Source organism: Miniopterus natalensis, chromosome 17 (assembly GCF_054644295.1).
Source record: "Miniopterus natalensis isolate mMinNat1 chromosome 17, mMinNat1.hap1, whole genome shotgun sequence".
Classification (NCBI taxonomy): Eukaryota; Metazoa; Chordata; class Mammalia; order Chiroptera; family Miniopteridae; genus Miniopterus; species Miniopterus natalensis.
In genome coordinates this window covers 43,078,043-43,104,009 of record NC_142097.1, presented here as the reverse complement: position 1 = coordinate 43,104,009, position 25,967 = coordinate 43,078,043, and the positions used below count along the sequence as shown (strand labels likewise).

The 25,967-nt window shown below is 56.9% G+C and overlaps 2 protein-coding genes and 1 non-coding gene across 5 annotated transcripts in view; 2 read left to right on the top strand and 1 right to left on the bottom strand.

Annotated features, from left to right (window-relative positions):
• Positions 1-21,729, top strand: part of UBE2O (ubiquitin conjugating enzyme E2 O) — a 37,949-nt gene extending 16,220 nt beyond the window's left edge. Inside the window, exons 2-18 of one of the 3 annotated variants that reach the window (XM_087826365.1) lie at positions 8,399-8,458; positions 8,570-8,680; positions 10,617-10,714; positions 11,156-11,219; positions 11,829-11,972; positions 12,415-12,524; positions 12,653-12,803; positions 13,116-13,528; positions 13,919-14,073; positions 14,332-14,444; positions 14,530-14,658; positions 15,351-15,443; positions 16,342-17,038; positions 17,279-17,415; positions 18,985-19,188; positions 19,279-19,336; positions 19,486-21,729. In XM_087826365.1, the coding sequence (XP_087682491.1) occupies positions 8,399-8,458; positions 8,570-8,680; positions 10,617-10,714; positions 11,156-11,219; positions 11,829-11,972; positions 12,415-12,524; positions 12,653-12,803; positions 13,116-13,528; positions 13,919-14,073; positions 14,332-14,444; positions 14,530-14,658; positions 15,351-15,443; positions 16,342-17,038; positions 17,279-17,415; positions 18,985-19,188; positions 19,279-19,336; positions 19,486-20,153 (3,405 nt within the window). In that variant the 3' untranslated portion in view covers positions 20,154-21,729. Of the gene's footprint in view, positions 1-8,398; positions 8,459-8,569; positions 8,681-10,616; positions 10,715-11,155; positions 11,220-11,828; positions 11,973-12,414; positions 12,525-12,652; positions 12,804-13,055; positions 13,529-13,918; positions 14,074-14,331; positions 14,445-14,529; positions 14,659-15,350; positions 15,444-16,341; positions 17,039-17,278; positions 17,416-18,984; positions 19,189-19,278; positions 19,337-19,485 lie in introns of all 3 variants that reach the window. The other 2 variants (XM_087826364.1, XM_087826363.1) reach the window with 2 other exon arrangements.
• Positions 4,606-4,738, top strand: LOC148091312 (small Cajal body-specific RNA 14). Its single transcript, XR_015715941.1, has one exon.
• An 806-nt stretch (positions 21,730-22,535) lies between the features above and the next one.
• Positions 22,536-25,231, bottom strand: SPHK1 (sphingosine kinase 1). Its single transcript, XM_016212381.2, has 5 exons — positions 24,780-25,231; positions 24,272-24,424; positions 24,090-24,184; positions 23,899-24,014; positions 22,536-23,640 (listed from the first exon to the last, which is right to left on the bottom strand). Exons 1-5 carry the CDS (start codon positions 25,087-25,089, stop codon positions 22,824-22,826), a joined length of 1,491 nt encoding a protein of 496 aa, XP_016067867.2. The 5' UTR covers positions 25,090-25,231; the 3' UTR covers positions 22,536-22,823.
• Between the last annotated feature and the right edge of the window lie 736 nt (positions 25,232-25,967).

The following is a 25,967-nucleotide window of genomic DNA, read 5'->3' as shown; positions in this document are numbered from 1 at the left end:
AAAATCAAGACAAGAAAGGATTCTTGGAAAGTAACAATATTAGGGGGAAAGAGTTGACAAAGGCCCCCAGGATAGAATAAAAACATCTCACATCTGGGCATTCTGTAGAGAGAGGAAGGGGAATGAAGGACAGAGATTTGTCAGGAGTCAGGAATCTTTCCAGAGTTGATGACCACAGGGTTCCAGGGTGGTGCATGGAAAACGTCCCAACTGGCACATTGTCTGCTTCCAGAGCACTCGGGATAAAGCTTCCAAAGAGAGAACACAGGCCGCATACAGAAAGATTGGGAACAAAGATGCGGGGAACTTTCCAACCCAGGGCAGCCAGAGGCCATGGAGTGGGTTTTAGTTTAATGTGGTAGATGGAGTGAATGAAGGACCACTCCTACTGCAGCTACTAAAAATGCTGTGCAACTGTGACACGGACTTTAAATAAACAGCTGAGCTTAGAGGTAAGAGAAGGGATAGCGAGAAGCTACAATCAGAGGGGGAATTTAAAGCCAGAGCAGAGCGGGCCTACCGATGTGGTAGCTCTAGGGGTGTTTATTGGACCCCAGAACAGGCCCCCCAAAAATAGAAGTTTGGATTTTAACGAACATGTGAAGTGTAGAACTGAAATACAAACCCCCTGAAAGGGCCATTTCCTCACAGAAGGGATGTAAGGAAATCTCTCTGGGGCCCAGGAAGGGCAAGGGAGCTTTGCATTGCCCATGCTCAGGTGATGGGGAAGTCTCTGCTGCACCCAAGTTTAAAGTCTGTCCATAACCCCCACGTTTCAGGACTCCCAGCCCAGCACCAGGTCCTTGCAAGAGAGAAGCGAGGCTTTTGAAGAAGGACCCTTTTGCTTGGATTCCTAAGGTCTCCACCAGTGATGAGCTTTTGCCAGGAACTTGCTAAACATGCAGAAATTATAGCAAGAGTCAGCCTGCTATCACAACAAGAAGGGTTTCCAGTGTTTAAAAACCAGGTAGAGATGATAAAATACACATGTTTAAAATGATTGAAGGGCCAAGAGGAAGAATAGGAATGAAAGGAAAAAATAAGACATAGTAATTTGAAAAGGGCTATTTTTTTAAATCCTCACCCAAGGATATGTTTGTTTATTAGAGAGAGAGGGAGACATCAGTGTTGGAGAGAGACATCGGTGTGAGAGGGAAGCATTGGTCAGTTGCCTCCCCTACACGCCCCGACCGGGGATCGAACCGGCAGCCTAGGCATGTGCCCTGATTGGGAATCGGACCCGCAGCCTCTTGGTCTAGGGGACGATTCTCCAACTGAGCTGCACCGGCCGGGACAAAGGGCTATTTATATAAAGAACCAAATAAAACCTCTAGAATGGGGGCTCTAGTCACTGAATTTAAAACCCAGTGGAAATGTTAAATAGCAAAATAGACACACCTCAAGAGAGAATTATATGAACCGGAAAATGGACCCGAGGAAGTTAAGTGGAACTCACAGGCGAGGGAAGAGAAGTGAGCCGGAGGGCGCGGGCGGCAGCGGGAGCGGGCCCGGCGCGTCCAGTGGGAGTCCCGGGGACCGCATCTTCGGAGCAGCTTTCGAGGAAGACGCTGCCCCGGCGTTCAGCAGCGACACTCAGCAGGTGTCTCGGGCCACAGGAGAGGCCCGGCCACCACGGAATAAATGTCAGCGTGCTAAGGGAAACTGGTTATTGGCTTAGTTTTCAGGCTCCAGCTTAAGTCATCAGTCAGTGGTGAGCACAGAGGCATTTTGACGGAGAGGAGAAACCGAGCCTGTTCCCTAACAGACCTTGCGGGAGAAGGAGACTAACCCAGGAGAAGGGAGAGACGCGGGACCGTGCGGGCGAGTCACTGTCGGCTGTGACCCCGCGGGCGCTGCTAACCTGAGGGGAATCGAAAACAAAAACACTGACAGGAAAAAGTGGGGGTGAGAGGTGGTTGGGTGAACACACCTAAGATGGCTGAGCTGTTGGGAAAGAGGAGGCCGGGTATTGATTTGCTTTGGACTTTCTGAGTTAAGTAGAAGTACTAACGTTTTACGGGGGAACCACTAAAGTAATAGGGATAGGACTGACGGCTTTCAAACCAATAGAAGGAAATATACAGAATTACAAAACCTAGGTCATTATTCTAGAAAAAGAACAACGAAAAAGTCTGGTGGGTAGAAAGCCCCGGAGGTACTAGAGTTAACTCCACGTGGTCATAATCATACAAGCGGTGACTGTCACGGAGGTCCTCCGTCAGGGAGACCACTCTGGAGCAGAGCCCTCGACGGTCGGAGGGAATTCCACATCCAGCCTAAGTACGTGACAAGTCACTCTTTTCAGGCATGCAGGGACTGTCAAAGATGTGCCTCCCCGGACCCTTTTCCGGAAGCTGGTGGGAGGTGTGCTTCACCGAAACGAGAGTTTTCTGGGATCCATATAGGCTGCAAAGGGAAGCCCGTGGTGGAGAGGCAGAGTGGGGTTCTGCAGGAGGGAGCTCCAAGCAGGCAACCCCCAGAAGATACCTGATGGATCGTGTGAGCATGTTTGGAAAAGTTATGAATGGGTATTTGACAGAATTCTCACTGTGTGCGCAGGTTGTGTGTAGTCCCAGAGCGCCACTTGGTTCAGCTCTGATCTGTTACTCCATTACAAGTGTTTATATTGTTTCCGTCAGTGCAACAGAACTGTTGGAAGGGTGAGCTCAAGGCAAGGGATTGTCATCGGGGCGGAAAGGAACACGAAGGCAGTAGATAATGTCTATACTAATTAAACTGGGAATTAGAGGTGTGAGCATTTGTTCATATTATCTTGGTAAATATTCAAACTACTAAGAAACTAGGTGATTGCCTCGAGGGAGCTCTATTGAGACGGGAAGACAGGGACTGCTGTTTGGTGTTGTTAAGCCTTTTGGTGCTCTTTAATTTTTTTTAATTTACAGGTTTAAACTAACACTGTTCCATAGAAATATAGTATGAGCCACATATGTAATTTAAGATTTTTTTTTTTAGTGGCATCAGCCTGCCTGTGGGCTCCATGGCTGTGGCATCAAGAGTGTGGGTCAGGCCTGTGGAAGGCTTTCCAAACCTTCACCAAACGATTCAGGACCCTGGCTTGCCGTCAGTCTCAGGGTCTTGTGTCTCCTCCTTGGCTCCCTGTGCGTTTACCAAGCCCCTGCTTCCCCACAGGACACGCGTGCAGCACCCACCCTTTTGTCTTAGAAAGATGTGGTTTGGGATTGAGAAAAATGGAGAACCAACGTCATTCTGGCATAGCCATTCCAGAGAGGATGGGGACACCTGCCACCCTCTAGGGCGGAGCCCCCTTGCCCACCTGCCTGCAGGGGGCGCTGTACAGTCTCCTCTGCCTGAGCTCACAGGTATAAAAACAAAGCTCCACAGGAAGACCAGCCCCTGCTCCCCACCCCACCCCCACTTCAGTGGGACCTGGCCCCCAGGAAAGGGTTGGCCTCGGATCAGGGCTCTGGTGTGTTATTTTTAGAGCCTCCTTCTACCATATTTGCATTTTTAAAAATAGAGTGCTGAGTGCATCCCTCTCCGTCTCAGTCTGCTTCGGAAGGTAGGATGCATTTGCAGGGAGTGTGGCTATTGATTGATACTCGGGGTTGGGCGCATGGACCGGAGGAGCCGCAGATACGCTGGGTGGAGGTGAGGCTGGACATCGAGAGCTGCTGCGGGGAGGGTGGGGGCTCGGCTCTTTGCCAACCAAAGATTAGATCATTTTGAAGACTGTTATTTTGTGAGGGTTCACAGTGGGGAAGGTGAAGAAAGGGGAGCAGGAGCATCTGTAGGCGAGGTCCTGGTGGCCACCTTGCAGGGTTTGGAATAGGCAGCGCCACGCCCTTCTGCCAGGGCGGGTCTTTCTCAGACCTGGAGTTTTCAGGTGCCGGTAGAGCCAGGTTTTAAGCACCAGCTCATTCCCACCCAGTAACGCAGCTCTAAAAATCAGGTCTTGTGGTCATGGCGTGGGCCCAGGAGCTGTGTTCTACCTGCAAGTCTTAAGGCAGCAACACTGTGTCCCCCAGGTGTCTGCGGGTGCAAGCTGGTGGAATTTGTGCTCTGCTACCTTGACAGCAGCTGACCTGGGTCACGTCCCTTGCCCCTTGGTCACTGGGGTGCTAAAAGCTGTCCCAGAGCCTGGGCTTTGTTCTTGGCATTTGTCTGCGAACTGGCCTGGATCAGGGCTGGACTACCTGAGCAGAGCCAGTCGAAGTGGGGCCACGTCATTTTGAGGACCTGGTACGTGTGCACCTGTTCAGGCGTGAACCACAGGCGTGTCAGGGATATTGAAGGCAGGACCAGTTAGGCCTGACTTTGTTAGTTACTTAATCCACCATACATCTTGAGCCCCAGAGTTATATCTTTAAAGTTTTCTCAAATTATAAACAAATGCCGATAAGTAGTTGGGGTTCTATTTTGTTCTAGAAGAAAGGGAAACTTACTCTTGTTGAAGTAGAGCAGTTCTAGCCTGGGTGATTGTTGGACTTGCCCAGGAATGTTAAGAAATAGATGTCTGGCTTTATCCAGAGATTCATTCAGTGGGTTGGGGTAAAAATCAGGAATCTACATTTTCAAAGAGATCTGAGGATTCTAATGAATAGCTGCCGTGAAGTCGGGTCCTGTGTGGCTGTCCTGGTATTGGTTGCATTTGTTAGTTGTACTCTGTAGCCATATGCAGTCACACACAGCAAAACACAGTTCCTGTTGACGGGGTCTGCATAGTTATCAGATCTTCTGTGTGATGGCTCCGTACATGTAAAAAACCCAGAAAACCAGAGGCTGAGATTGCGTGCACACGAGTCACTTGGAAACCTTGTTAGTGAGTGTGGAGTCCCAGGCAGCAGGTCCAGGTGGGGCCCGAGAGCCTGCATTTTCCACAGAGCTCTAGGAAGAGGCTGGGCTGCAGGCAGGGTCCCTACTCTGCGAGTCAGCATGGCTCTAATTGTCCCAGAGGTAGCAAGGGTCGTGCTGGAGGGCCACACATGCCAGTGAGGAAGGACAGCTAGCAAAGCCAGGGCTCTGGGTGCTGGAGCCGGTGTGGTCCTGGGCAGGTCTCTTACCTCTCAGACTCCGGCCTCTGTGGAGTGAGAACAGTGGCAATTGTGCCTCCCCCTGGGGGTCAGGAGGCTGGGAAGGGGCCGAGCAGGTGGAGCCCTTCCCCGCGCAGTGTGAGCTCAGTAAAGGTCTGGCCTGTGCTCACCACTGTGGTTGTCATTCTGTAAACTAAGGTGACATCAGATGGTTTGGGGTGGGGTGGAGGTGGGGTCTGGAAGGCAGTGTGAGGCCCTGAGTTCTCCCTGCACCTGCATCGTACTGTTGGCCTGCTCCCTGCTGACTCTGGGACTGCAGCAGGGCCACCGGAGCAGAGCATGAAGTCATGCTGTTTACCTTCTGCCTTTCAGTCGCACCTCTTGAGGGAGGGAAGCCTTCTCCTAAAGCTCCCATTCGTCCCCTCCCTTCAAGCCCCTGAGTCCTGGGGGATTTGCTCCTTAAGCCGGGGGACAAAACAAGGGCGCAGTGCTGGGCTCTCTCCACGCCGGCTCTTGCCCCCGGATGCACCAGAACACTGCATCTCAAACACCGAAGCCTCTGCAGAGACCCAGCTCTGCTGGCCTGGCTCTGCTGGCCTGCAGCCAGGCGCAGCTCCCCAGTCCTTCCCGCTTAGCAGGCAGTCAGACTCAGTCCCCTTTCTCCATCCCCTCGGGCAGGAGGTGCCTCCGGGCTACTCCGGCAAGCCAGCAGGCCGCAGCTGCAGTTTCTGGGCAGTGATGCAGTCTTGCCGCATCGCAGGCTTCTGGTCTGCGGTGTGCAGTCAGGGAGGGGTGCTGGGGACAAGACCAGGCCTGTCCCTGGGCTGCACCTGGAGGTTGAGAATACAAAGGCCCGGCCAGCTCTCTCCTGAAGCAGGGGGGTGGGGTCCTACTGCTACATCTTACCTGCATCTGTGTGGACAGTTCCTGTGCAGCCCAGCCTGCCATCCGGAAACAGGAATTTATGTCCCCCTACTCAGCTCTGCAGTGTATTCACACATATCTAAATGGTTTTAGGTATTTTGGGTCCCCCATCTAAACGTAAGTTCTTTAAAACCAAGGCACATTCCTATATATTTATATTCCCGACTCATTCTCATTAGAAAATACTCAGAAACCATTGACTTGATTGGCCTCAGTCTTTAGTTCTAGCGGAGTGTTTGTTGAATGGGTTCTGTGGCACATGACTGACAGAATGTCCTAGTTAGAGACACCGACGCTTGTCTTCTCTCCCACACTGCTCAGCCATCTCCCGCTGCCCTCCCTCTCCCCTAGGCACGGAGGTCCTCTGGCCATTTGTGGATTTGCTGGTAAACCCTTTTGTCCGCAGGTGGGCAGGTTGCCGATTGCTGGGCTCTCGGGCACAGCCGCATGATGGGCAGCTGCTCTGAGAAAGTTCTTGCATGAGCATACTCGAGAGTCCCTCGCCAGCCATGTCCCCAGATCCAGTTGGGGCTGGGAACTGGGCCTAGGAAGAGGAGCCCACCGTGGGAGCTGTTTCCTGGCACTCCCTGTGTCACTGCTCTGAGATCCAGGTTATTGACATTTTAAGTCACATCAGGAAGAGTAAAAGTTCTCCACCCACAGTGTCTGTGTAAAAATACAGATCCTGGGTCTTTGTTTGCTTGTGTTTTGGCTCCAGAACAGCTTCTGATGAGAAGGGATCCCTGTGCTGGTGAGGTGGCCTGTGCCACTGCCCCACTCACACCAAGAACACAGCCCTCCCCACTCCACACGCCCCTCTCTCCCATCGAATTTCCTGGGGCTGTGACTTCTGGTTTCTAGAGCAACTTGCTTGGAAAGACCTGCAGTTGTGGTTTTTTGAAGTCTAAAATGAGAGTAGAGGTTTGAGATAGGGTGGGACAGCACTGAAAATACCATGTCTCAGACCAGAAGACAGGCATGAGTTACAGGGCAGGATGCTCTTTGACTTAGAAAAGCGGCACCGTCCTACCACCACCCTTGGCAGAGCTCCGCATGGCCCCTCGCAGCCTCCTGGGATCTTTGAGCAGACAGGAGAGCCTGCGCCCAGGGACAGTGGAGTCAGGCAGTGATCACAGCCAGCTTCTGCTGAGCACCTACTGTGTGCCAGGCGCCCTGTGGCCATTTGCTTTCACTGCCTTACTAATCCCCTCAGCCACTCTGAGAGGGCTGCTGTAACCTCGTTTTATACACGTGGACACGCGTGATTTGTCTGAGGTTTCAGATCTAGCACGTCTACATGTCTGGCTCAGGGATCCCCACATTTAACGCGTGGGCTTGGGCTTATCCGGGTCATAGGCTCATGTTCCCGGTTGGAAGATCTTTACTGCTTATTGATGGCAGGGCCCATTGCTCCCCTTTAATTTTCTGTACATCACAGTCTGGTTGTAGCGGAACTGGTTTTAGTCATCGTTGCCAAAATTTTGGTGACCTTGAGCCAATGCCTTCCCTTTTCAGTGTCTCAGTTCTTCCAGGGGTCACCTTTCCATGCCCCAGGGCTTGAGAGTGGAGGGTGTTGTTTGAGGGAACAGCTCATCCACCCCTGTGGTGTGAGGTCTTGCAGGTGCCTGTACAAATGAGGTGGCAGCCACAGAGGCGCACCTGCTACCATGACTCGAAGAACTACAGAGGAGTGGCCCAGGCTGGGGAGCCAGCAAGAAGACTCGCTGGCCTAGTGGAAAACCGTCTCCCATCTGGGCTGCTGGGGGAGAGAGGGGATCCAGTGCCCGGCGAGGGAGGGGGCAGCTCTTCCGAGGCCCTGGCTGTACTCTCGGGAGGGCAGCTGCCGCTGGGTGCTGGTGGAGGGGTGGGTCAGGTGCTGCTGTGCAGTTGGCCGGGCTCCCGAAGCTGGCCGTCCCGAGTTACTCAGCAGAGCAGCCTGCAGGACTCCGCGGCACACAGATAAGGCGCAGGCTGCAGCTGGTCAGGAAAGAGCCCGGATTAGAAGGTGGTGTCAGGTGATAGCCCGCTTCAGGGTGACCCACACAGCCTGGTGTCACGCTTGTCCTCCACTGACTCTACTCCACTCATCGCAGGTCAGAGGGCAGGCACTTGCAGGAAGTAGAGGAAAGATTTCACTCCTAACAAAATGCTTTGCTCTGTGTAGGACGGGCTCTTAAACCTCGACTTTAAATGATGCCTGTGTGATCTGTCACTCAGCCACACTCTGATCCATGTGACCTCCGCCAGCCTCGTGTTTGCCTTTGGTGGGGGGGGTTAGTGCCTGGAGTTGTCTTGATCTGGGTGCATTGAGGGAGTGCTCCCAGGGTTCATGGAAACTGAGCTCAGCACTTGGCATTTGTGCACTTGGCTATAGTGCGTACCCTTCCCCAGGAAGCTAGGGGAGTGTGTGTCCCGTGGTGACCACGGAGACCTTTTCCTCACACTTGTGTTTTCTTGTCCAGCTGAAGCTAGAGGACCGCTCCGTGGTGCCCCGGGATGTGGTCCGGCACATGCGCTCCACTGTGAGTCCCACGTCCCACTTGTGGCAGGGGTGGCTTGGGGTTGTCTGGGCGGGTCTCCCATGGTGGCTGGCACCAGGTGCCCACTCAGGCCTGGATGCTGTCTCCTCCCAGGACAGCCAGTGTGGCACCGTGATAGACGTCAGCATCGACTGCGCGGTCAAGCTCATCGGCACCAACTGCATCATCTACCCCGTCAACAGCAAGGACCTGCAGCACATCTGGGTGAGCCTCCTTCCACCTCTCGTTTTCTTCTTGCTCTTTGGTTCTCTTCTCAAAACATGAGCTACCCCTTCCCAGGGCAGATGGCCAGGCACAGGGTCCTCCCGCTCCCTTGGAGCCACCTGCCGCTTCCTGCCTGTAAGCCATTCAGACACGAGGTCAGGACTCGCCCTGGGTCTCCATCCCCAGCATAGGCTGCAGGTGTGGTTCTCTGACCCTGTTTCCTTTCTCTTCTAACACTTCTCTTTTTTTTAAAACAAGTTTCTTTTCAATAATTTATTTCTTAAATGATTTCAAACTTCCCTAGAAGTTGTAAGTTCTTGTATCCCCTGCATCACCCAGGCTTCTCGGCTGCTAACATTTCACCCTTTGCTCCATCACTTGCCCCCCCATCTCCTCCTCTCTCCTTAGCCTTTTTTCCCTCAAACACTTGAGAACAAGCTACAGATATGATGCCCTATGGTCCCTAAATACTACAATGTGTTATTTCCCCAAATCAGGAAATAACCCCATTTCCCCAAATTAGGGAATCGATACTTTACTGTCTGATCCACAGGCCCCATTCAGTTATCTCAGCAGCATCCTTTCCCCGTTCTGGTCCAGAACTCCATTCAGGAGCACACTTTGCATTTAGTGGTCGGTCACCTCTTCGATCTCCTCCAGCATGCACTGGTTCCCCAGTCTTGCTTTGTCTTCCATATCCGGGTACACCCATCGCTTGACCCTCAGTATGGAGCTGTCTGAGGCTGCCTCAGGCTCTGCATCCTTGCCAGGACTGCCCCAGAAACGCCACTGAGCTCTTCCCTGGTCGTGTTGGTGTCTGCCATGCCTCCCTACCATAAAGTCACCATTGGCGCCTTTGCAGATAGTTCTGTTTTGTGGGGAGATATTCCAGAATTATATCAATAGCCTGTTACATGTCAACGTCAAACCCCGGCCTGCCAGCCTTAGCCTCCACCAACAACCCACCTGGACCAGCCAGTGCTGATGGTTGCTAAGTGATTTTATGGCTCCACTGTTCCCTCCTTGTTTTTATGAAGTGATCCCCACTGTGTGGAAGAGCTTTACCTCTGCCTGTTTGTTTGTTCATTTGTTGTCTGCATCAGTGTGCACTCAGAGCTTCCCATCTTGCTCAGTTGGGTGTGAGCCATTACCACCATTGTTGGTTTTGTTGCTTAAATGACCCCAGGTTTGGCCAGAGGAGCCCCTTAAGCTGGCATCTGTGACCTTCTGACCATCTCCATCATATGCTTCCTTGGCTCCTCTTTTATTTTCCATCTTGTGTTTCTTCTGATCCAGCCCTGGAATCAGCCATTTCTCCAGGAAGCCCAGGTTCCCTTCAGAGGAGAAACCCAGGTTCCAGAAACCAAGATCTGGGTGTGTGCTGGGTGTGCTAATCGCTGCCAGGCCCTTTCCTGGCAGCTGAGCCATACACACGTGTATACATTTAGACGGGCAGATCTAAGTGTGTCAGCACCTGCTCTGTGTACACTGAGATACGAGTTCGCCCTTGTACCCCCAGTTCCAGTCCAGCGCCTCCGTTCTTCCTCACCCCTCCTGTGCATTAATGAGCGCCTTCCCAACTGCGGGAAACTTGCCTCTTGACGTCCTCAGGATATTTGTTTATTTGCTTAAACCACGTTACTTCCTTGTCCTTGTAACTGACCTCCACAGCCCACTGCACCCAAGAGTCCCATGTCCTTGGATGCCACAGGTCTCTGTGTGACTCTCCCATGATCACACTGGGAAGGAGAGTTAGGTCGCAACTTAGAACCTGGGGGAAGCTGGCTGCAGCAGTTACTTAGGTCCAGTATTATCCAGGCCGAGTCTGGGCAATAAGCTGTCCAGATCTTTCCTCCCCATCTTGGTGGGGCAGAGAGATCTGTACCTTGGACACTAGTGTCATCTGCCATCTCTTACCCTGTGTCCTGGTCCGCAGCCCTTCATGTACGGGGACTACATCGCGTACGACTGCTGGCTGGGAAAGGTCTACGACTTGAAGAACCAGATCATTCTGAAGCTGTCCAACGGTGCCAGGTATGCTCACCACAGGTTGGGGTTTCTCACGGCCTGCAATGACCAGTGCTGTGGACATTCAGGGCCTGACCCTGAGTGGGCGGGGTCTCATCACTGGAGCCCAGTTCTCTCAGCTTCCAGCCTTTGCCCCATCTTAGCTTGGGAGAGATGCGTGATCACGTAGGATGTCTGCTGGGAGCTGATGCTGTATTTAGACACTCTAATGGTGCTGAGCACTCAGATACCAGGCTAGGGTTTGTTCATTTTAGGAGAGTTATTTGTACCAGCCCAGAGGCTGAGCTGTGGACGGAGAAGGGATTGTGCCACTTTAGGGCATGCGACACACTGACCAGTCGGATAACTCCTCATACTGATCAGCACCACCCTGGTCCTGGCTGCCAGGCCTCCCCAAGACTCGGTCACAGTGCTGCATGGACACCAAGCCCATGTTCACTGTTTTAGGTGCTCCATGAACACAGAAGACGGTGCCAAGCTCTACGACGTCTGCCCACACGTCAGCGACTCAGTACGTTTGGGGGGTAGGGGGCATCTCATGTTCCCTGTTCCTTTAGACTCTGCAGGAAGAGGACTCCTTAGCACAGAGCCGTAGCTGGCCCAGCTAAACGCTGCTTCTGGCCACAGCAGGTTCCTAGAAAAGGGCAGAAAGTATTAGAACTTTTCTTTGTATTTTGTTGATTTTTAACTCATTATTTTAAAATCTCTGTGGGGTTTTTTTTGTTTGTTTTTTTTGAGTATATGCACTGTGTTAGTGCAACATGACATTTTAAACAGTAGTTTACAGCACAATTTTTAAGTAAGTGTACTGGGCATTGCACATGATCAAACAGGTTTGCAGACCACTGCCCTCTAGAGCCTTGGTCCTCAAAGTGTCTTTCCTGAACAACAACATTGGTGTGGCCTGAGCTCATTAGAAATGGAATGAGTCAAGTGTGCATTTTAGTAAGATTCCTTAGGTTTGAGAGGTGCTGCTCTGGAGCTTCAGGGTTTATTTTAGGGAGTGTGGAGGCCTGCGTTGGGGGGCAGGCGAGGAGTGGGATTGAGGGTTGAGAGGAAAGCCCCATCCCCTGAGGAGGCGTGACTCACAAGAACTTTCCTCTGGCTCCAAATCCTGCAGGGCCTCTTCTTCGACGATTCCTATGGCTTCTACCCAGGCCAGGTGCTCATTGGCCCTGCCAAGATCTTCTCCAGTGTCCAGTGGCTGTCAGGAGTCAAACCTGTACTCAGCACCAAGAGCAAATTCCGGGTGGTGGTGGAAGAGGTAGGGACTGGTGGCTGGGTGGGAGGTGGGGTTGGACCTTGACCTCCACACCCTGAAACTAAGTGGCTGCCCACCCATCCTTGCCTGCTCTGAGAGTTCAGCCCCCCCCATTGGCCTCTGGACCCTGTTATCTGAAAGGTCTTTGACGATAAGGGAAACCCAGGCTATGGTCATGGCACCGGTGACCGACCCAGACTGAGCAAGGTCGGGGAGTGGTGAGCAGCAGGTCCACTGAGCCCTGACTGGTGGTGAGGAGGTGACAAGGATCCCCGTGGAGCTATAGTTACAGGTGGGGTGTTTGTAGTGCTCTGGGGTCTTTGTAGTTGATGCAACACTCTGAAGAACTGCTTCCTGCCTTGGAGGTCAGGTGGGATCTGGGTAGCTGCTTAAAGGGAGCACTTTTGGAACCTCTGACGTGACCCTGTTCCTCCCCCGACCCCAGGTGCAGGTTGTGGAGCTGAAAGTCACATGGATCACCAAGAGCTTCTGTCCCGGGGGCACGGACAGCGTCAGCCCCCCACCCTCTGTCATCACCCAGGAAAACCTAGGCAGGTAAGCTGCTTCAGCATGCCACCCCCTCAGCAACCCAGGGACAGGCCCTGAGCAACCCTCCGGGTCATAGTCACAGATGTGGGGGCTAAGACCTGCTGGCCCAGCCCCCGCTTCTCCCTCCCCCCCAGGGTGAAGCGTCTTGGATGCTTTGACCATGCTCAGCGGCAGCTCGGGGAGCGCTGTCTGTTTGTCTTCCCAGCCAAGGTAGAGCTGGCCAAGATTGCCTGTGAATGTCCAGAAAAACACTGCGCCCAGGGGGAGGGCTCCATGGCCAAGAAGGTATGTCCTCAGGGCTGGGCTGGTGGGCGTTTAATGAGCTGGCCTTGAGCTGTCCCCAAGGCCAGGAAGGACAGGCTGTGCTTCTGGTCCTGGGGGGTCGTCTGATGGCCCTTGCAGGCCACTTAGGTGTGGATAGCAGTCACCCCCCAGATCAAGCTGCTTGAGGTGGGACCTGCCTGGGTGTCCCGCACCCCAGGGCAGGGCCGTGTCAGCCCTGCTCGCTGCAGCTCCCTCCGTGCTCTGCCCTCGCAGGTGAAGCGCCTGTTGAAGAAGCAGGTGGTGAGGATCATGTCCTGCTCCCCCAACACCCAGTGTTCTAGGGACCACTCCACGGAGGACCCAGGCAAGAAAGGAGGGGCCAAAGCCAAGAGTGAAACGGGGTCCGCCAGCCCTGAGGAGACACCTGATGGGTCCGCCAGCCCAGTGGAGATGCAGGATGAGAGCCCGGAGGAGGCCCTGGAGGCCGGCGAGCAGCTGCCCCCCTTTCTGCTGAAGGAAGGCGGAGATGACAGGCTACACTCTGCAGAGCAGGACGCCGATGACGAGGCCGCCGACGACACGGACGACACGAGCTCAGTCACCTCCTCTGCCAGCTCCACCACCTCCTCCCAGAGTGGCAGCGGCACAAATCGCAAAAAGAGCATCCCTTTGTCTATCAAGAACCTAAAGCGAAAACACAAGAGGAAGAAGAACAAAATCACCCGTGACTTCAAGCCGGGGGACAGGTACACCCCAAGGGTGCCCTCCCTCCTGGCTAAGTGACCAGCCCGAGACCATCCCCGTAGCCCCGCACACACATGCAACCCTGTAGGGCTCGGGGTACCCAGCTGAGACCATGTAGGTGCCTGGGGTTGGCCCAGGTGGAAAGGCAAGATCTGGGAGTAAGACGGGGATGGCGACCTTGACCCTGGGAGTCTGGCCGCTGGGACCACAGTCATGTGCGCTCTCCCAGCCAGGGTGTGGGGACCAGGTGAGCTCCCGCTGGCCCATTGTCTTCCTTCTCATCTCAGATGGAGTTTCAGGCCCCCAAGCCCACAGGGAGGGAGTGTAGAATGCACCTGCCCTTTCCTCCAGAAAGCCTTTTGCATGGCCTGGCTCATGGTCCCATTCTGCAGGGTGGCGGTGGAGGTGGTGACCACGATGACCTCGGCAGATGTGATGTGGCAGGACGGCTCTGTGGAGTGCAACATCCGCTCCAACGACCTCTTCCCAGTGCACCACCTGGACAACAATGAGTTCTGCCCTGGGGACTTCGTGGTGGACAAGCGAGGTAGTGCCATCTCCAGAGGGCCACTGCTGCCTAGGACCTGGGTGGGCCTGGGAACCGGGCAGGAGGTCTTAGGGTCAGGAGATGCCCCTTTGAAGGTGGCTTGCTCTTCTGAGGGGAGGGAGGAGCCTTTCTGGCTCCTGCTGACCTCGCCAAGGGGCACGTGGGCTCTGCGTCCTGCTATGCCTGATGCATGGTGGGTGGATGGGTCGCAGGGGGCGCCACCAGGGCTCCTGAGTCCTGTGCTCTCTGGGTCCCTAGTCCAGAGCTGTCCAGACCCCGCTGTCTACGGTGTGGTGCAGTCTGGGGATCACGTGGGCCGCACCTGTGTGGTGAAGTGGTTCAAATTGCGGCCGAGTGGGGACGACGTGGAGGTGAGTGCAGCTCCCGTCCTGTGGGGTGGGCTCTCAGGCTGGGCATGGCCTGGCGCATGACAGCCCCTCCTGTGCCCCCAATCAGCTGCTCGGAGAGGAGGAAGATGTGAGTGTTTATGACATTGCTGACCACCCTGACTTCCGGTTCCGCACAACGGACATCGTCATCCGCATCGGCAATGCTGAGGATGGGGCTCCTCACAAGGAGGACGAGGTATGCCCCCCAAGTTCAAGTGCCGTCGCTGCTCCCTGCCTGTGCAACAGCTGCAGCACCTGGTGGAGCCACCAGGTGGCTCCAGGAGACCAGACCTGCAAGGTCTCTGGCTCATCCCAAGCTGCCAGGCAGCCTGACCACCTGCACCAGGGGTACTGCCTGCCTGCCGGGGTCAGACTCACACACACAGCTGCTCCCCGGGCCCCACAGATGGTGGTTACTAGGGAAGCCCTCCTGACCTAGCGCTGTGGGCGTGATGTGAAGTGCTGTGGGAACACAGGCCAGGCCGGGAGGGAGCACCTGAGCTGGGCCTTGGAGAGCCCGTGGGAATGTGTGTGGTCAGGCAGATACCAGCAGCGGAAGAATAGGTACAGAAGCCCCAAGGCTGGAACCCCACCTGGGAGCGACAGGAAGCCCAGAGGGACCAGAATGTGCAAGAGAAAGGGTGGTAGTGTCATTGTGTACTCGGCACCAGGTAGAGTGGGAGCTCAGTGGACAGGGCACATTGGAGGTGTTTGAACAAGAGGGTCCTGTGCTTGGGTTCCTCACTGTGGCTTCCTCCGACTGATGCCCACATCCCTCCTAGTTTTCTGCCTCACCCTTGCCACCCTCTTCTGGCACTCCCTTTCAGAGGCGATCTGGCCTCACCCCTCCTGTAGGGCTGCACCCTTGACCCTGTCCTGTTTGCCCAGCAGCCGTCCGTTGGCCAGGTGGCCCGTGTGGACGTCAGCAGCAAGGTGGAGGTGGTGTGGGCTGACAACTCGAAGACCATCATCCTGCCCCAGGTAAGGCCCTGCCTAGACCCAGGCCACTCAGCTGTGGCAGCAGGACTGGAAGCCACAGCCTGCCTCCTTTCTCCTCTCAGGGAACAGGAGAACAGGCTCCAAATCTTCTTGATGAAAGGTTTTCTTTGCTCTAATAGAGCCTTAGGAAAGCTCGAGAGGAAGGGCGGCGTTACTCACCAAGCTCCGTAGCCTCGTCCCAGCCCGCAGCCTCCCCAGGCTGCCAGGTGCATGTAGATTTCACAGACCTCCCAGGTTTGCCTGGTTCCCCATCTCACTGTGCTGAGGAAATGCAGGTTATTTCCTGTGGGCAGTAGAGCCTCCGACCTTTCTAGGAAAACCTTCACAAAGCAGTAAGGAGGGAGAACTGGCTCCAGCCCCTGCTGGTGGGTCCTGAGCCGCAGGGTTATTCTCAGTACCGTTCCTTCCTCTCCTTGTTCGAGCCATCCTTAGGCCCCAGCTCTCCCCTCTGGCGCCCATATGGGGTGGGGCAAGGGAATGGCTTACCCCTCCTTCAGGGGTGGGGAACACATGTGACCCAGGCCAGCTGTCCCATGTCTCCTCCGTCTCTGGCATATTCTCAGTTCCCAGGGTAGCCCCCCTCTGACCTGAGTTCTCTGGGAGTAGGGCTGGATTTGCCCCAAAGGGCAGAGGCTGACTGAGTGCTCACACAGGGAGGAGAAGCCTATTCGCTGGCACTCTGGGTGCTGTTGCTGGATGGAGCAGGTGAAGGCACCTTCCAGAGACATAGGTACCATCTAGCACAGAGGAGCTACCTGCAGAGTCCAGAGTAGGAAAGGGGGAAGGGCCGAGCAGGGCTGCCAGGCCTCTGGTTTCTGAGGGTCGGGGTCCCAGAGCCAGGCAGAGCTCTTCTGAGTTGCCCATGCCCGTCTTCCCCCAGCACTTGTACAACATCGAGTCTGAGATCGAGGAGTCTGACTACGACTCAGTAGAAGGCAGCACCAGTGGAGCATCCTCTGATGAGTGGGAGGATGACAGTGACAGCTGGGAGACAGACAATGGGCTGGTAGAGGATGAGCATCCCAAGATAGAGGAGCCCCCCATCCCACCCACTGAACAGCCGGTGGTCCCCGAGGAGGACAAAGGCGTGGTGATCAGCGAAGAGGCTGCCACGGCTGCCATTCAGGGGGCTGTGGCCATGGCCGCCCCAGTGGCTGGACTGATGGAGAAGGCTGGCAAGGATGGGCCCCCGAAGAGCTTCCGGGAGCTGAAGGAGGCCATCAAGATCCTGGAGAGCCTCAAGAACATGACCGTGGAGCAGCTTCTCACAGGCTCGCCTACCTCCCCTACGGTGGAGCCCGAGAAACCGACTCGGGAGAAAAAGTTTTTGGATGACATCAAGAAGCTACAGGAAAACCTCAAAAAGACCCTAGACAACGTGGCCATCGCCGAGGAGGAGAAGATGGAGGCTACGCCAGACACAGAGCGCAAGGAGGACAAGCCTGAGGCACAGTCTCCTGTGAAGGCTGAGTGGCCCAGCGAGACCCCGGTGCTCTGCCAGCAGTGCGGCGGCAAGCCCGGCGTCACCTTCACCAGTGCCAAGGGCGAGGTCTTCTCTGTACTGGAGTTCGCGCCCTGTGAGTTCGCCCCTTTTATGTTTACAGATCTGGGGGCAAAGCCCTGTCCCCATCCAGCCCCACTGCTGCTCGAGGGTCCAGGGTGGGGGACAGACAGTTCCCTGGTGTGGTCATCTCTCTGGGGAGCACACCCAGCAACTGCTCCCTCTCGGCCAAGCTTCCCAAGGGCGGCGGCTCCTTTCTAGATGGAGCTCTCAGGGCCTCGCCGTTTGGGATTGAGCATTCTCTTTGCCCCTCTAGCAAATCATTCTTTTAAGAAGATTGAGTTCCAGCCTCCAGAAGCCAAGAAGTTCTTCAGCACAGTGCGGAAGGAGATGGCCCTGCTGGCCACCTCGCTGCCCGATGGCATCATGGTCAAGACCTTTGAGGATAGAATGGCAAGTAGCTGGCGTGAGCGGGTGCAGATGGGCTGTGTGGGCACTGCCAGCCTCGGGCCCCTGACCTTCAGGCCTGATGGCACCTGAGAGGCCACCCACACCTCTGATAAGGCAGGAAATAGTCTCGGCCAAGGGAGGGGCAAAGTCCAACACCTGGGTCTAGACCAGCTGGCCCATTCTTTCCTCCCTCTGCTTTAGAGTTAGTTTTAAATTATATAATTATTGCTTGAGTCCAGTCTTCTTTTTGAAAAATCAGAACATTGCAGAAAAGGCTGAAGTTGCCTTTGACCAATCCCCACCCCACCCTCAGGGGTCCCGACTTGAGTTTGGTGCATCTTTTACGACGTTTTTATATCTTTACATTGTCATGCATCGTCATAAACACCTGCTATTTGGTGTGATTTGTTTACATAAATAGCATATCCCTGTACGCATCACCTGTAATTTTCTTTTTTCGCTCAGCAGGGTAACTTCGAGACCCGCCCAGGTTGGTTCATATTGGTCTAGTCCATTCTTTTTAGCTGCAGAATAGCCCTCCTCATGTGGCAACATCACACGCCTCTCCTCCCCTCTCCTGTCCTGCTGGCCGGGTTTGAGTCATGCAGCCCGAAGCAGGGTCAGTGCTTCCTTGTTAGTTCTAGGAACGGGCACAGCCCTTCCACCTTCCACCTTATTTATTCAGCAGACCTCAGCCGGGCCTCTCTGTGTGCCAGGCACCCTGCAAGACACTGAGCTAGAGTCTGACCGAGGTCCCAGCTCCAGCACAAAGAAGAGACCATGGAGGGGTGCTGTTAGGTGGCCCTAGCAGCTGCGGATTACGGGGCAGGGTTGGGAGCTCGTGTGGGCCATGGCTTGGGGCTCTTAATACTTTTGGTTTTTTTTGGGTTTTAGTAAAAGTCTTTTTGAAAATACCAGCCTGTTTCAGCCCTGCTGAGGGACAAAGGGAATAGTATTTTTTGTTTTCTATTTTTTTCCCAAAATCTCCCTCAGAGAGAAAGGGAAGCAGGGCAGGAACCCGAGGCCCATGATGGCCCCCTGAGAACATAGAGGAGAGCATTACATCATTCACCCAGCCCTGGCTGTTGGTGCCCCACCTCCCCACCCGACACACAGGTTTCCGGTGTTGGTGGAGAGTCTCCCTGATGACTTAACGACCAGAGTTTCTGTGTTGGTCTCCCAGCATTTCCTCCTGGGGTTCCGATCCTCTGGTTCCCTGAAAGCAGGAGCAGCCCTGCCGCCCTGGAACATTCTGTCATCGTCTGATTGGGTGTAACTTTCTTGCCTTGTTAGGGCTGGAGTCAGAGCAGGTGTTTTGAGAAATACAACTTAAAAATAATGATTTATGAGAAGTAAAACCTGGTAGGATAAAAACCAGTTTGGAAAATTCCTTTTATTCTGGGAGTTAAAAGATGCCAAGTGGGCCTGTACAGAGAGGTATGCATTTAGCTTCTCAGCTGCTGGCAGTGTGTGAAGTTGCAGGGGCTGCTCCTCTGCCCAAGGCACCTGGGAAGGCGCAAAACCAGATCCCGAGTGCGGAAGCCCCGCCAACCACAGCCTCCCCTCCTCCAGGACCTCTTCTCAGCCCTGATCAAGGGCCCCACTCGCACCCCCTATGAGGATGGCCTCTACCTGTTTGACATCCAGCTTCCCAACATCTACCCGGCCGTGCCCCCCCACTTTTGCTACCTCTCCCAGTGCAGTGGCCGCCTGAACCCCAACCTGTATGACAACGGGAAGGTGTGTGTCAGCCTCCTGGGCACCTGGATTGGAAAAGTGAGTACCATGCCGGCACCCAGTCGGGATGGGGGCAGCCCATTGGGGGCGGTATTAGGGGCAGAGTTGATGGTGCTGTGTGTGTTTCAGGGGACAGAGAGGTGGACAAGCAAATCCAGCCTTCTCCAGGTGCTCATCTCCATCCAAGGTACAATGGGTGGGGCTGAGAGGCGGGGACAGGAGGGCTGCCGGAGGGCACAGGAGAGCTGGCCTTTGTGTCCCCTCCCCTGCCTGTAGGACTGACAGTTCCCTTAGGGGCTGAGGTCAGGCCGGTCCTGATGGGCTTCTCCCTGGCAGGCCTGATCCTGGTGAACGAACCGTACTACAACGAAGCGGGCTTTGACAGTGACCGGGGCCTGCAGGAGGGCTACGAGAACAGCCGCTGCTACAACGAGATGGCGCTGATCCGCGTGGTGCAGTCCATGACCCAGCTGGTGCGGCGGCCCGCCGAGGTCTTTGAGCAGGAGATCCGGCAGCACTTCAGCTCTGGCGGCTGGCGGCTGGTGAACCGCATCGAGTCCTGGCTGGAAACGCATGCCCTGCTGGAGAAGGCCCAGGCACTGCCCAACGGCGTCTCCAAGGACAGCAGCTCTGCAGGGCTGCCTGCTGCGGCCGAGCTCTCAGACAGCGGCCGGGAGGAACCTGAGGATGGCGGGCTGGCCCCTGGAGAGGCCTCCCAGGGCTCAGACTCAGAGGGCGGTGCCCAGGGCCCAGCCACAGGCAGCAGGGACCACACAGACCAGACCTTGGAGGCCGCGCCAGATGCCTCGGTGCCACCCAGTGTCAAACCAAAGAAGCGGAGAAAGAGCTACCGGAGCTTCTTGCCTGAGAAGAGTGGCTACCCTGACATCGGCTTTCCCCTCTTTCCACTCTCTAAGGGGTTCATCAAGAGCATCCGGGGGGTCCTGGCACAGTTCCGGGCTGCTCTGGTCGAGGCCGGCATGCCTGAGAGCACAGACAAGTAGCTGCAGCCCTTTAGGAAGGAGGAGTGGTGGAGAGGCCAGCTGCTGCCTGCTCACTCCCTCCCCTGAACCTTCCCTTCTCCCCTTCTCTGTCCCCAGTGCAAGCCCCCCACTGCCCTCTTCCCAAGGTGAGTTTGATGCTGACGTGCAAGAAGTTTCTTGAAATGCTGCCATTTCTATTCCGAAGCAATCTTTCAACAGGCGAGTCCCCCGTGCAAAGCAGATCTGAACCCTGTTGCAGACTTTCCACTCGTCACCCCAGGCGGAATGTCCCAGCACTTGTCCCCTTGCCATCTCCGTCTCTTGATCAAAGGTGGAGTTTTCTGAGGACCTGGCTCCAGGGCTCCAGGGCCTTGGGCCCAGAGCTATGCAGAGCAACGGGAAGACGAGTGGCCATGCCTTGCATGAAGTGTGGGTTGCTCCAGCCATTCCCCTGGTCCCTGTCATCCTCTTCAGTGCCATTGTAGCTTCCCCATGTCCCAGGCCACTGCCACCAGGTCCTCCCTCTTCCTCCAGCATCAACACTCTCGCTTGGGAGTTGTAGCCACTGTCACCGACTCCTGGTTCTGTTCTGGTCCCTTTACCACAGAATAGCCCTCAGGCCTGTTGAACTTGCTAAGAGACCAGGCTGGGTTCAGGGGGATACCCAGAAGAGGTGGTGGCCCTCACGTGCTCACAGGCAGTGAGGACTGTGGAGCTGCTGGGAAAGAAACAGCTGTAGGTGCCTTGCTTCCTCCCCTGTGTGGCTGTGGGCGGGCAGTCCTGGCTTCGGGGCCTCGCCTGCTTGAACTGAAGCCAGTGTCTTCTCCCCACTCAGTCCCGTCCCAGGACCCCCTAGGCAGGAGCAGCAGCACATCCAGGGCCTGGGCACGTGCTGGGGCCTCTCCCATGGACTCTGCCCCTCCCGCTATCAAGTGTTCATGCTGGGAGGTGGCCTGTAGCTCGAAACACGGAGCCAGCCCTCTCCCATGAGAATGAGGCCTCCTGTCAGCCCTTTGCTTACACACTCTGCAGGCTCAGCCTGGGGAGAGGGGTGGCCAGGGTGGGTCTCCTCCCTCGCGGAGATGGGCCCATTGGTTTACACGTTTTCTAAGCTTTTGATAATGTGAAGCTCCAGGTTAAGAGATGCTGTTGAGCACATAGCAGGTATGTAATTTTCGGTGTATGTATGTAATATTTAAGGTTGAAAGAAAATAAATTTCAAAAGCAAAGATATTAACTCTTATTAGAAAAACAAACAGAAGCCAAAGCATGACACGTCTTGTCCGCCTTAAGCTGGCTCCTCGCCTGAGCTGTGCCATTCCCACCCAGCGGGCAGCGGCCACGGGAAGGACGGAGCCGGACCCCGGGCTGTGGCGCCTAGGGCCCAGGGTCTCCCGTGAGAAACATCCCGAGTGGCTGGCGGGCTGTGCTTCCCAGTGCGTTGTTCATGTGGAGATGTGAATGCCTGCTGCTTAAGATATCTGTATAAAGTGCCGTGATTAAACCTTTTTTTTACTTGCATTTTTTTTGTTTGTTTGGCTCATTACAATGTACAAAAAAGACATGGTGGCACCATTAAACATGCCTCTGCCATTCACCTGGGCTCCGTCGCCTTTCTTCCCCTCTGAGCACCTCACACCCTCCCCAGGGAAGGGAGAGACCCCTCACTGTTGGTGGGAAGGCCCCTGGCAGCAGTGCTGGTGCCCTACCCCTGGTCCCCCGGAGTCACGGGCCAGAGATGGGACCTCAGGTTTCGGAGGTCAGTGCTCCTGCCTCTGGGCAGGACTATGTTTGTTTTTCAAGAGCCAGTTTTTAGCAGCATTGGCCACCTCCCAGATGCTGGGGGAGCTAACATCGAAGCACCTGACTGGGCTATGAGCCAAAGCTGGAAGATTGGCATCTGCCCCTCCTTGCTGCCTCCTTTTAACTGTTGCCCAACAGCGCCCACAAGGATGGGGTAGGGTAGGGCAGAGGAGGTCGCAGAGGCTGGCACAGCACTAGGGACCTCAGTGGAGGAAGAAGGGAACAGGTGCCTGCTGCTTTGGCTTCTGTTGCTCCCTGTTTCCTCAATGCCCCTTACTTGAGGCCTTTTCCCTTTCTGCTGAGACCAGCTGTGTAGTCCTAGGTAAGAAAGACATGCTAGGTCTGAGCCTGGCTTCCCATGTGTGGGGTGAATTGGGTGGCTGAGCTCCCTGGCCACTTCTAGGCCAAAGGGGGTATATTCAGCTTTGGGGCAGGGCCTTACTCCCTGTAAAAGATGCCTGGACCAGCTCTGGTCCTGTGCCCACCACCGCAATGACTGCCCAATCCAGGAGGCACCACTAGGCATCGTTAACCTTCATCACTAGAGCCTGGCAGAAGCAAGACCCCACTCTCTCCCCAGCCCCTAGGATAAGACCAGTAGACTGGGAATGTCACTTTATTTGGATTTCATTAATAGGGTGGGGCTCCCAGAACAATGGGGTGGTTTCCACAGACAGTGGGGCCCAACCAGCTGGGCTCCTGGCCCATGGCCTCACTCTGGCCTTTGGTGGGCAGAGCAGGTCCTTCCAAAGCACAGCCTCTACCCACAGGCCAGGTCTTCATCCCTATGGGAGCTGGGACAGGCAGACAGTCCTGGGGGAAGGAGGGAGGGTCCTGAGCTCAGATTACACTAAGCAGACAGAGTAAGGCACAGCAAGGCCCAAGGAGTCACAAGGGATCTTCTGGAGGCGGCGTCTGCTGAGACTTCCGGCTGGGGGGCGGCAGCTGTGGCCCCATAGGGGATGAAGGCTCCATGCGGTCACTGACCATCCAGAAGTAGTTTGGGTGCACCTGGCCCTGCACAGCCTCACTGACCATCAACTCCCCGTCCACAGCAAACATCCCTTTCCCATCCTTGGGCTCCAGGCGGAAGGCAACCACAGGCACATACACCAAGTAGGGACAGTCACACTCCATGTGCCTGCCCTTCTCCATGGCCAGGAAGAGGCGCAGCAGCATGGCCCGAGACACGCCCGCCCGCACGTAGAACAGATGCATGGCGCCAGCCGCACGGTGGCCCATGGGTGCAGCAAACATCTCGCTGCCCAGGTGTGAGTGCAGCAGCGCCAGCACCAGCACAAAGTCCTGCTCTGGCACCACAGTCCAGTGAGCGGGCACTGGCTCCTCCAGGGGCACGAGGTGGGCGTCCACAGGGCCCTGCCGGTCCCGCCGGTCCAGAGCAGGGGAGGCGGGCACCTTGGAGACCACCCGTTCGGCGGGGAGGTAGGCCAGGCGGCCCTGGTAGACCCGCAGCGCTGCCAGGCGCAGGATGGTGCCCAGAGTGAAGCGCATCTCCCCCAGGCGCCGGAACTTCTCACTCTCGATGTCCACATCAGCAATGAAGCCCCAGGCCAGGCTGAGCACGGAGAAGACCCGCAGCCCGGAGACCATCTGCAGCGACAGCAGGTTCATGGGAGCCAGGCGCCGGCGGCACAGCAGAAGCGTGCAGTTGTTCAGGAGGTCTTCGTTAGTCACCTGCTGGTAGCTGGGGGGGGGGGGGGGGGGAGTCCTCATGCACCCTCCCCTTCCTCTGCCTGGGGAGTGGGGCCAGGCAAGGCCGCACTGGGTCCCCAGGCAGGAGGAGCAGATGGAGGCAGCGGGGAGAGGGCCGCAGAACTGAGGGTGGAAGCAACAGAAAAGACGGAACGGAAGTTACCCTAGCAGATGAGAATTTCTAAAGGAAAACCAGGCAGTGGGTGGCACTGAGGGGAAACTGAGGCCTACTGTGGCCCCGGGTTCTCACCCTGCGTAATGGTTCAAAGAAGCTGCGAGCGCATTGCCAGAACCGGCTGGGAGGCTACACAGGGGCTTCCGGATGGCGGTCTCCCAGTCGGGCCTCTCCATAAGCCCGTTCACCACCTGTTGGAGCAAGGGTGGCCTCAGCCGGGAGCCCCCCACCGCCACCCACGTCCAGCCTCCCGGTGCAGGCCTCACCTCGTGCATCAGCCCGTCTCCGGACATGACCACCAGCGCGTCCCAGCGGCCCAGCTCCTCCGCGCGCACCAGCTCGCGGGCGTGGTTCCTCCGTTCTGGGAGCGGGGAGACGAGGGGCTAAGGGGGCGGTCCCCAGCCGTGCAGGCTCAGGTCCACACCGCCCCTCCCGGGAAGGCACTCACCCGTGAGCAGGAGCCTGAAGGAGACGTCGGCCTGCGCCAGCAGGGGCTGCACGTGGCTCCGGAAGAGCTGCAGGGCCTTGCCCTTGCCGCCGCGCGGGTTGAGCAGCACGAGCACGCGGCAGGGCCGGGGGAGCAGGTTCTGGGGGCCGCCGGCTGCAAAAACACACCCGAGAAGGCCGCGTCCTCAACCGGCCACTAGGGGGCGCGGGGTCACGGCAGGGGCACTGGGGTGGAAACTGGTGCCTGAAACACCGGGTAATAGATGCAGGAGAGGCTGGCCAGAGGCGGCAACCTCCGGCAGGGAGCTGGGGGGGGGGGGGGGGGGGTGCAGGGCACCCTTGGTATTCCTATCCTTGGTTCAGGCCCAGCCAGTATCTGGGCCCATGGGGGAAAGCGTTTTTCTCCAGCGTCCCCAGCCCCTCTCCTGTCCAGCTGCCTCCGGCCATCCTTCCTGGCCAGAGAGAGAAGGGATCCCCCTACAGCCCTTCCCCGCCGGGCCCCCACAAACCTGGATCCATAACCTCGACCCGCGGCTCCCGCAGCCTAGGGCTCCCCAGCGCCGTCGGGGCGCTGCCCTCGGCGGCGGCTCCTGCCTTCAGCTCCTTATCGGTGTCGCCCAGGCGGGCGTCGCGGTGCCGGCTGTGGGGCTCGCCCTCCCTGCCCGGAGCCCGGGCTGCGGGGGCCCCCGCATCATTCCCTCCGGCTGCCGGATCTGAGGAAGAGGAGACGGCGCTGGCGGAGTCCGGAGCAGCTCCCCGAGGTGCGGGGCGCCCGGCCAAGTCCTCGGACCACCCGCGGGGCACAGCGTGCTCCGGCATCGCTGGAAGCTCGGGGGTTGGAGACTTCGTTTTTGGAGAGGCCCGGAGAGCCAAGGCCCGGTGACACCGAGGGCGCTCCGGTCCCAGAACTGAGCTGCCACCTGCAGTGCCGAAGGGTCTCCTCTTGGGGCCTCGCGTTCCGGCCCCCGACGGATGAGTCAGAGCCCGGTGGCTCTCGGTCGGACCAGTCCCTCACCACCCCCACGCGCTGCCAGGGGGAGGGGAGTCCAGCGGGTGTAAAAATCCCAGAATTTGAGCGGACGTCGCGGGGCACGAAGTTTGGGGCGAGCCATCCCAGCCCCGAGCCATTCCGGGCGCCGGGTCCTCTACCCCAGCTCCAGAATGGCCGGGGTAGCCGCGCACCTTCACTGGCCCGGCTGCGCCGGGGCGCGCGCCGCGATCGTGGGAGCAGCGCCGGGATCGCGCGAGGACCGAGCCCAAGCCCGGCCGCCAGCGGCCGCCTCCCTCTGCCGAGTGGGCGCGGAGACCACGCAGCGCGTGGCCCAGTTCTCCAGGCCGCCCAGGAGCCGCGAAGCGAGAGAGAACAGGGCGGGCAGCCGGCCCTACCCAGTCTGTCCGGTTTGCTGGGGAGGGGCCACCTCGGTTCCCTACAGTGGCCTAGAGCGGAACGCAGCTCGTCCCGGGCTCAGCCCGAGTCTGAGGCACAACCGTGGCGCGGGATAAACGCGGACTCCACGGCTGCGCCGCCTCTGGCCTCAAACTTTTCGCTCAACTTGGCCGCGCGGGGCCGCGCTGCGGGGACGCGCTGAGCTTCCGCGCGGGCCTGGCCACGCCCCGCGCTCGCGCGCTGGAGGAGGCGCCGCGCCCGGCGCGCTGGGGCCCGCCCACTCCCCGGCTCGCGCGGCGCCTCCGGCGGG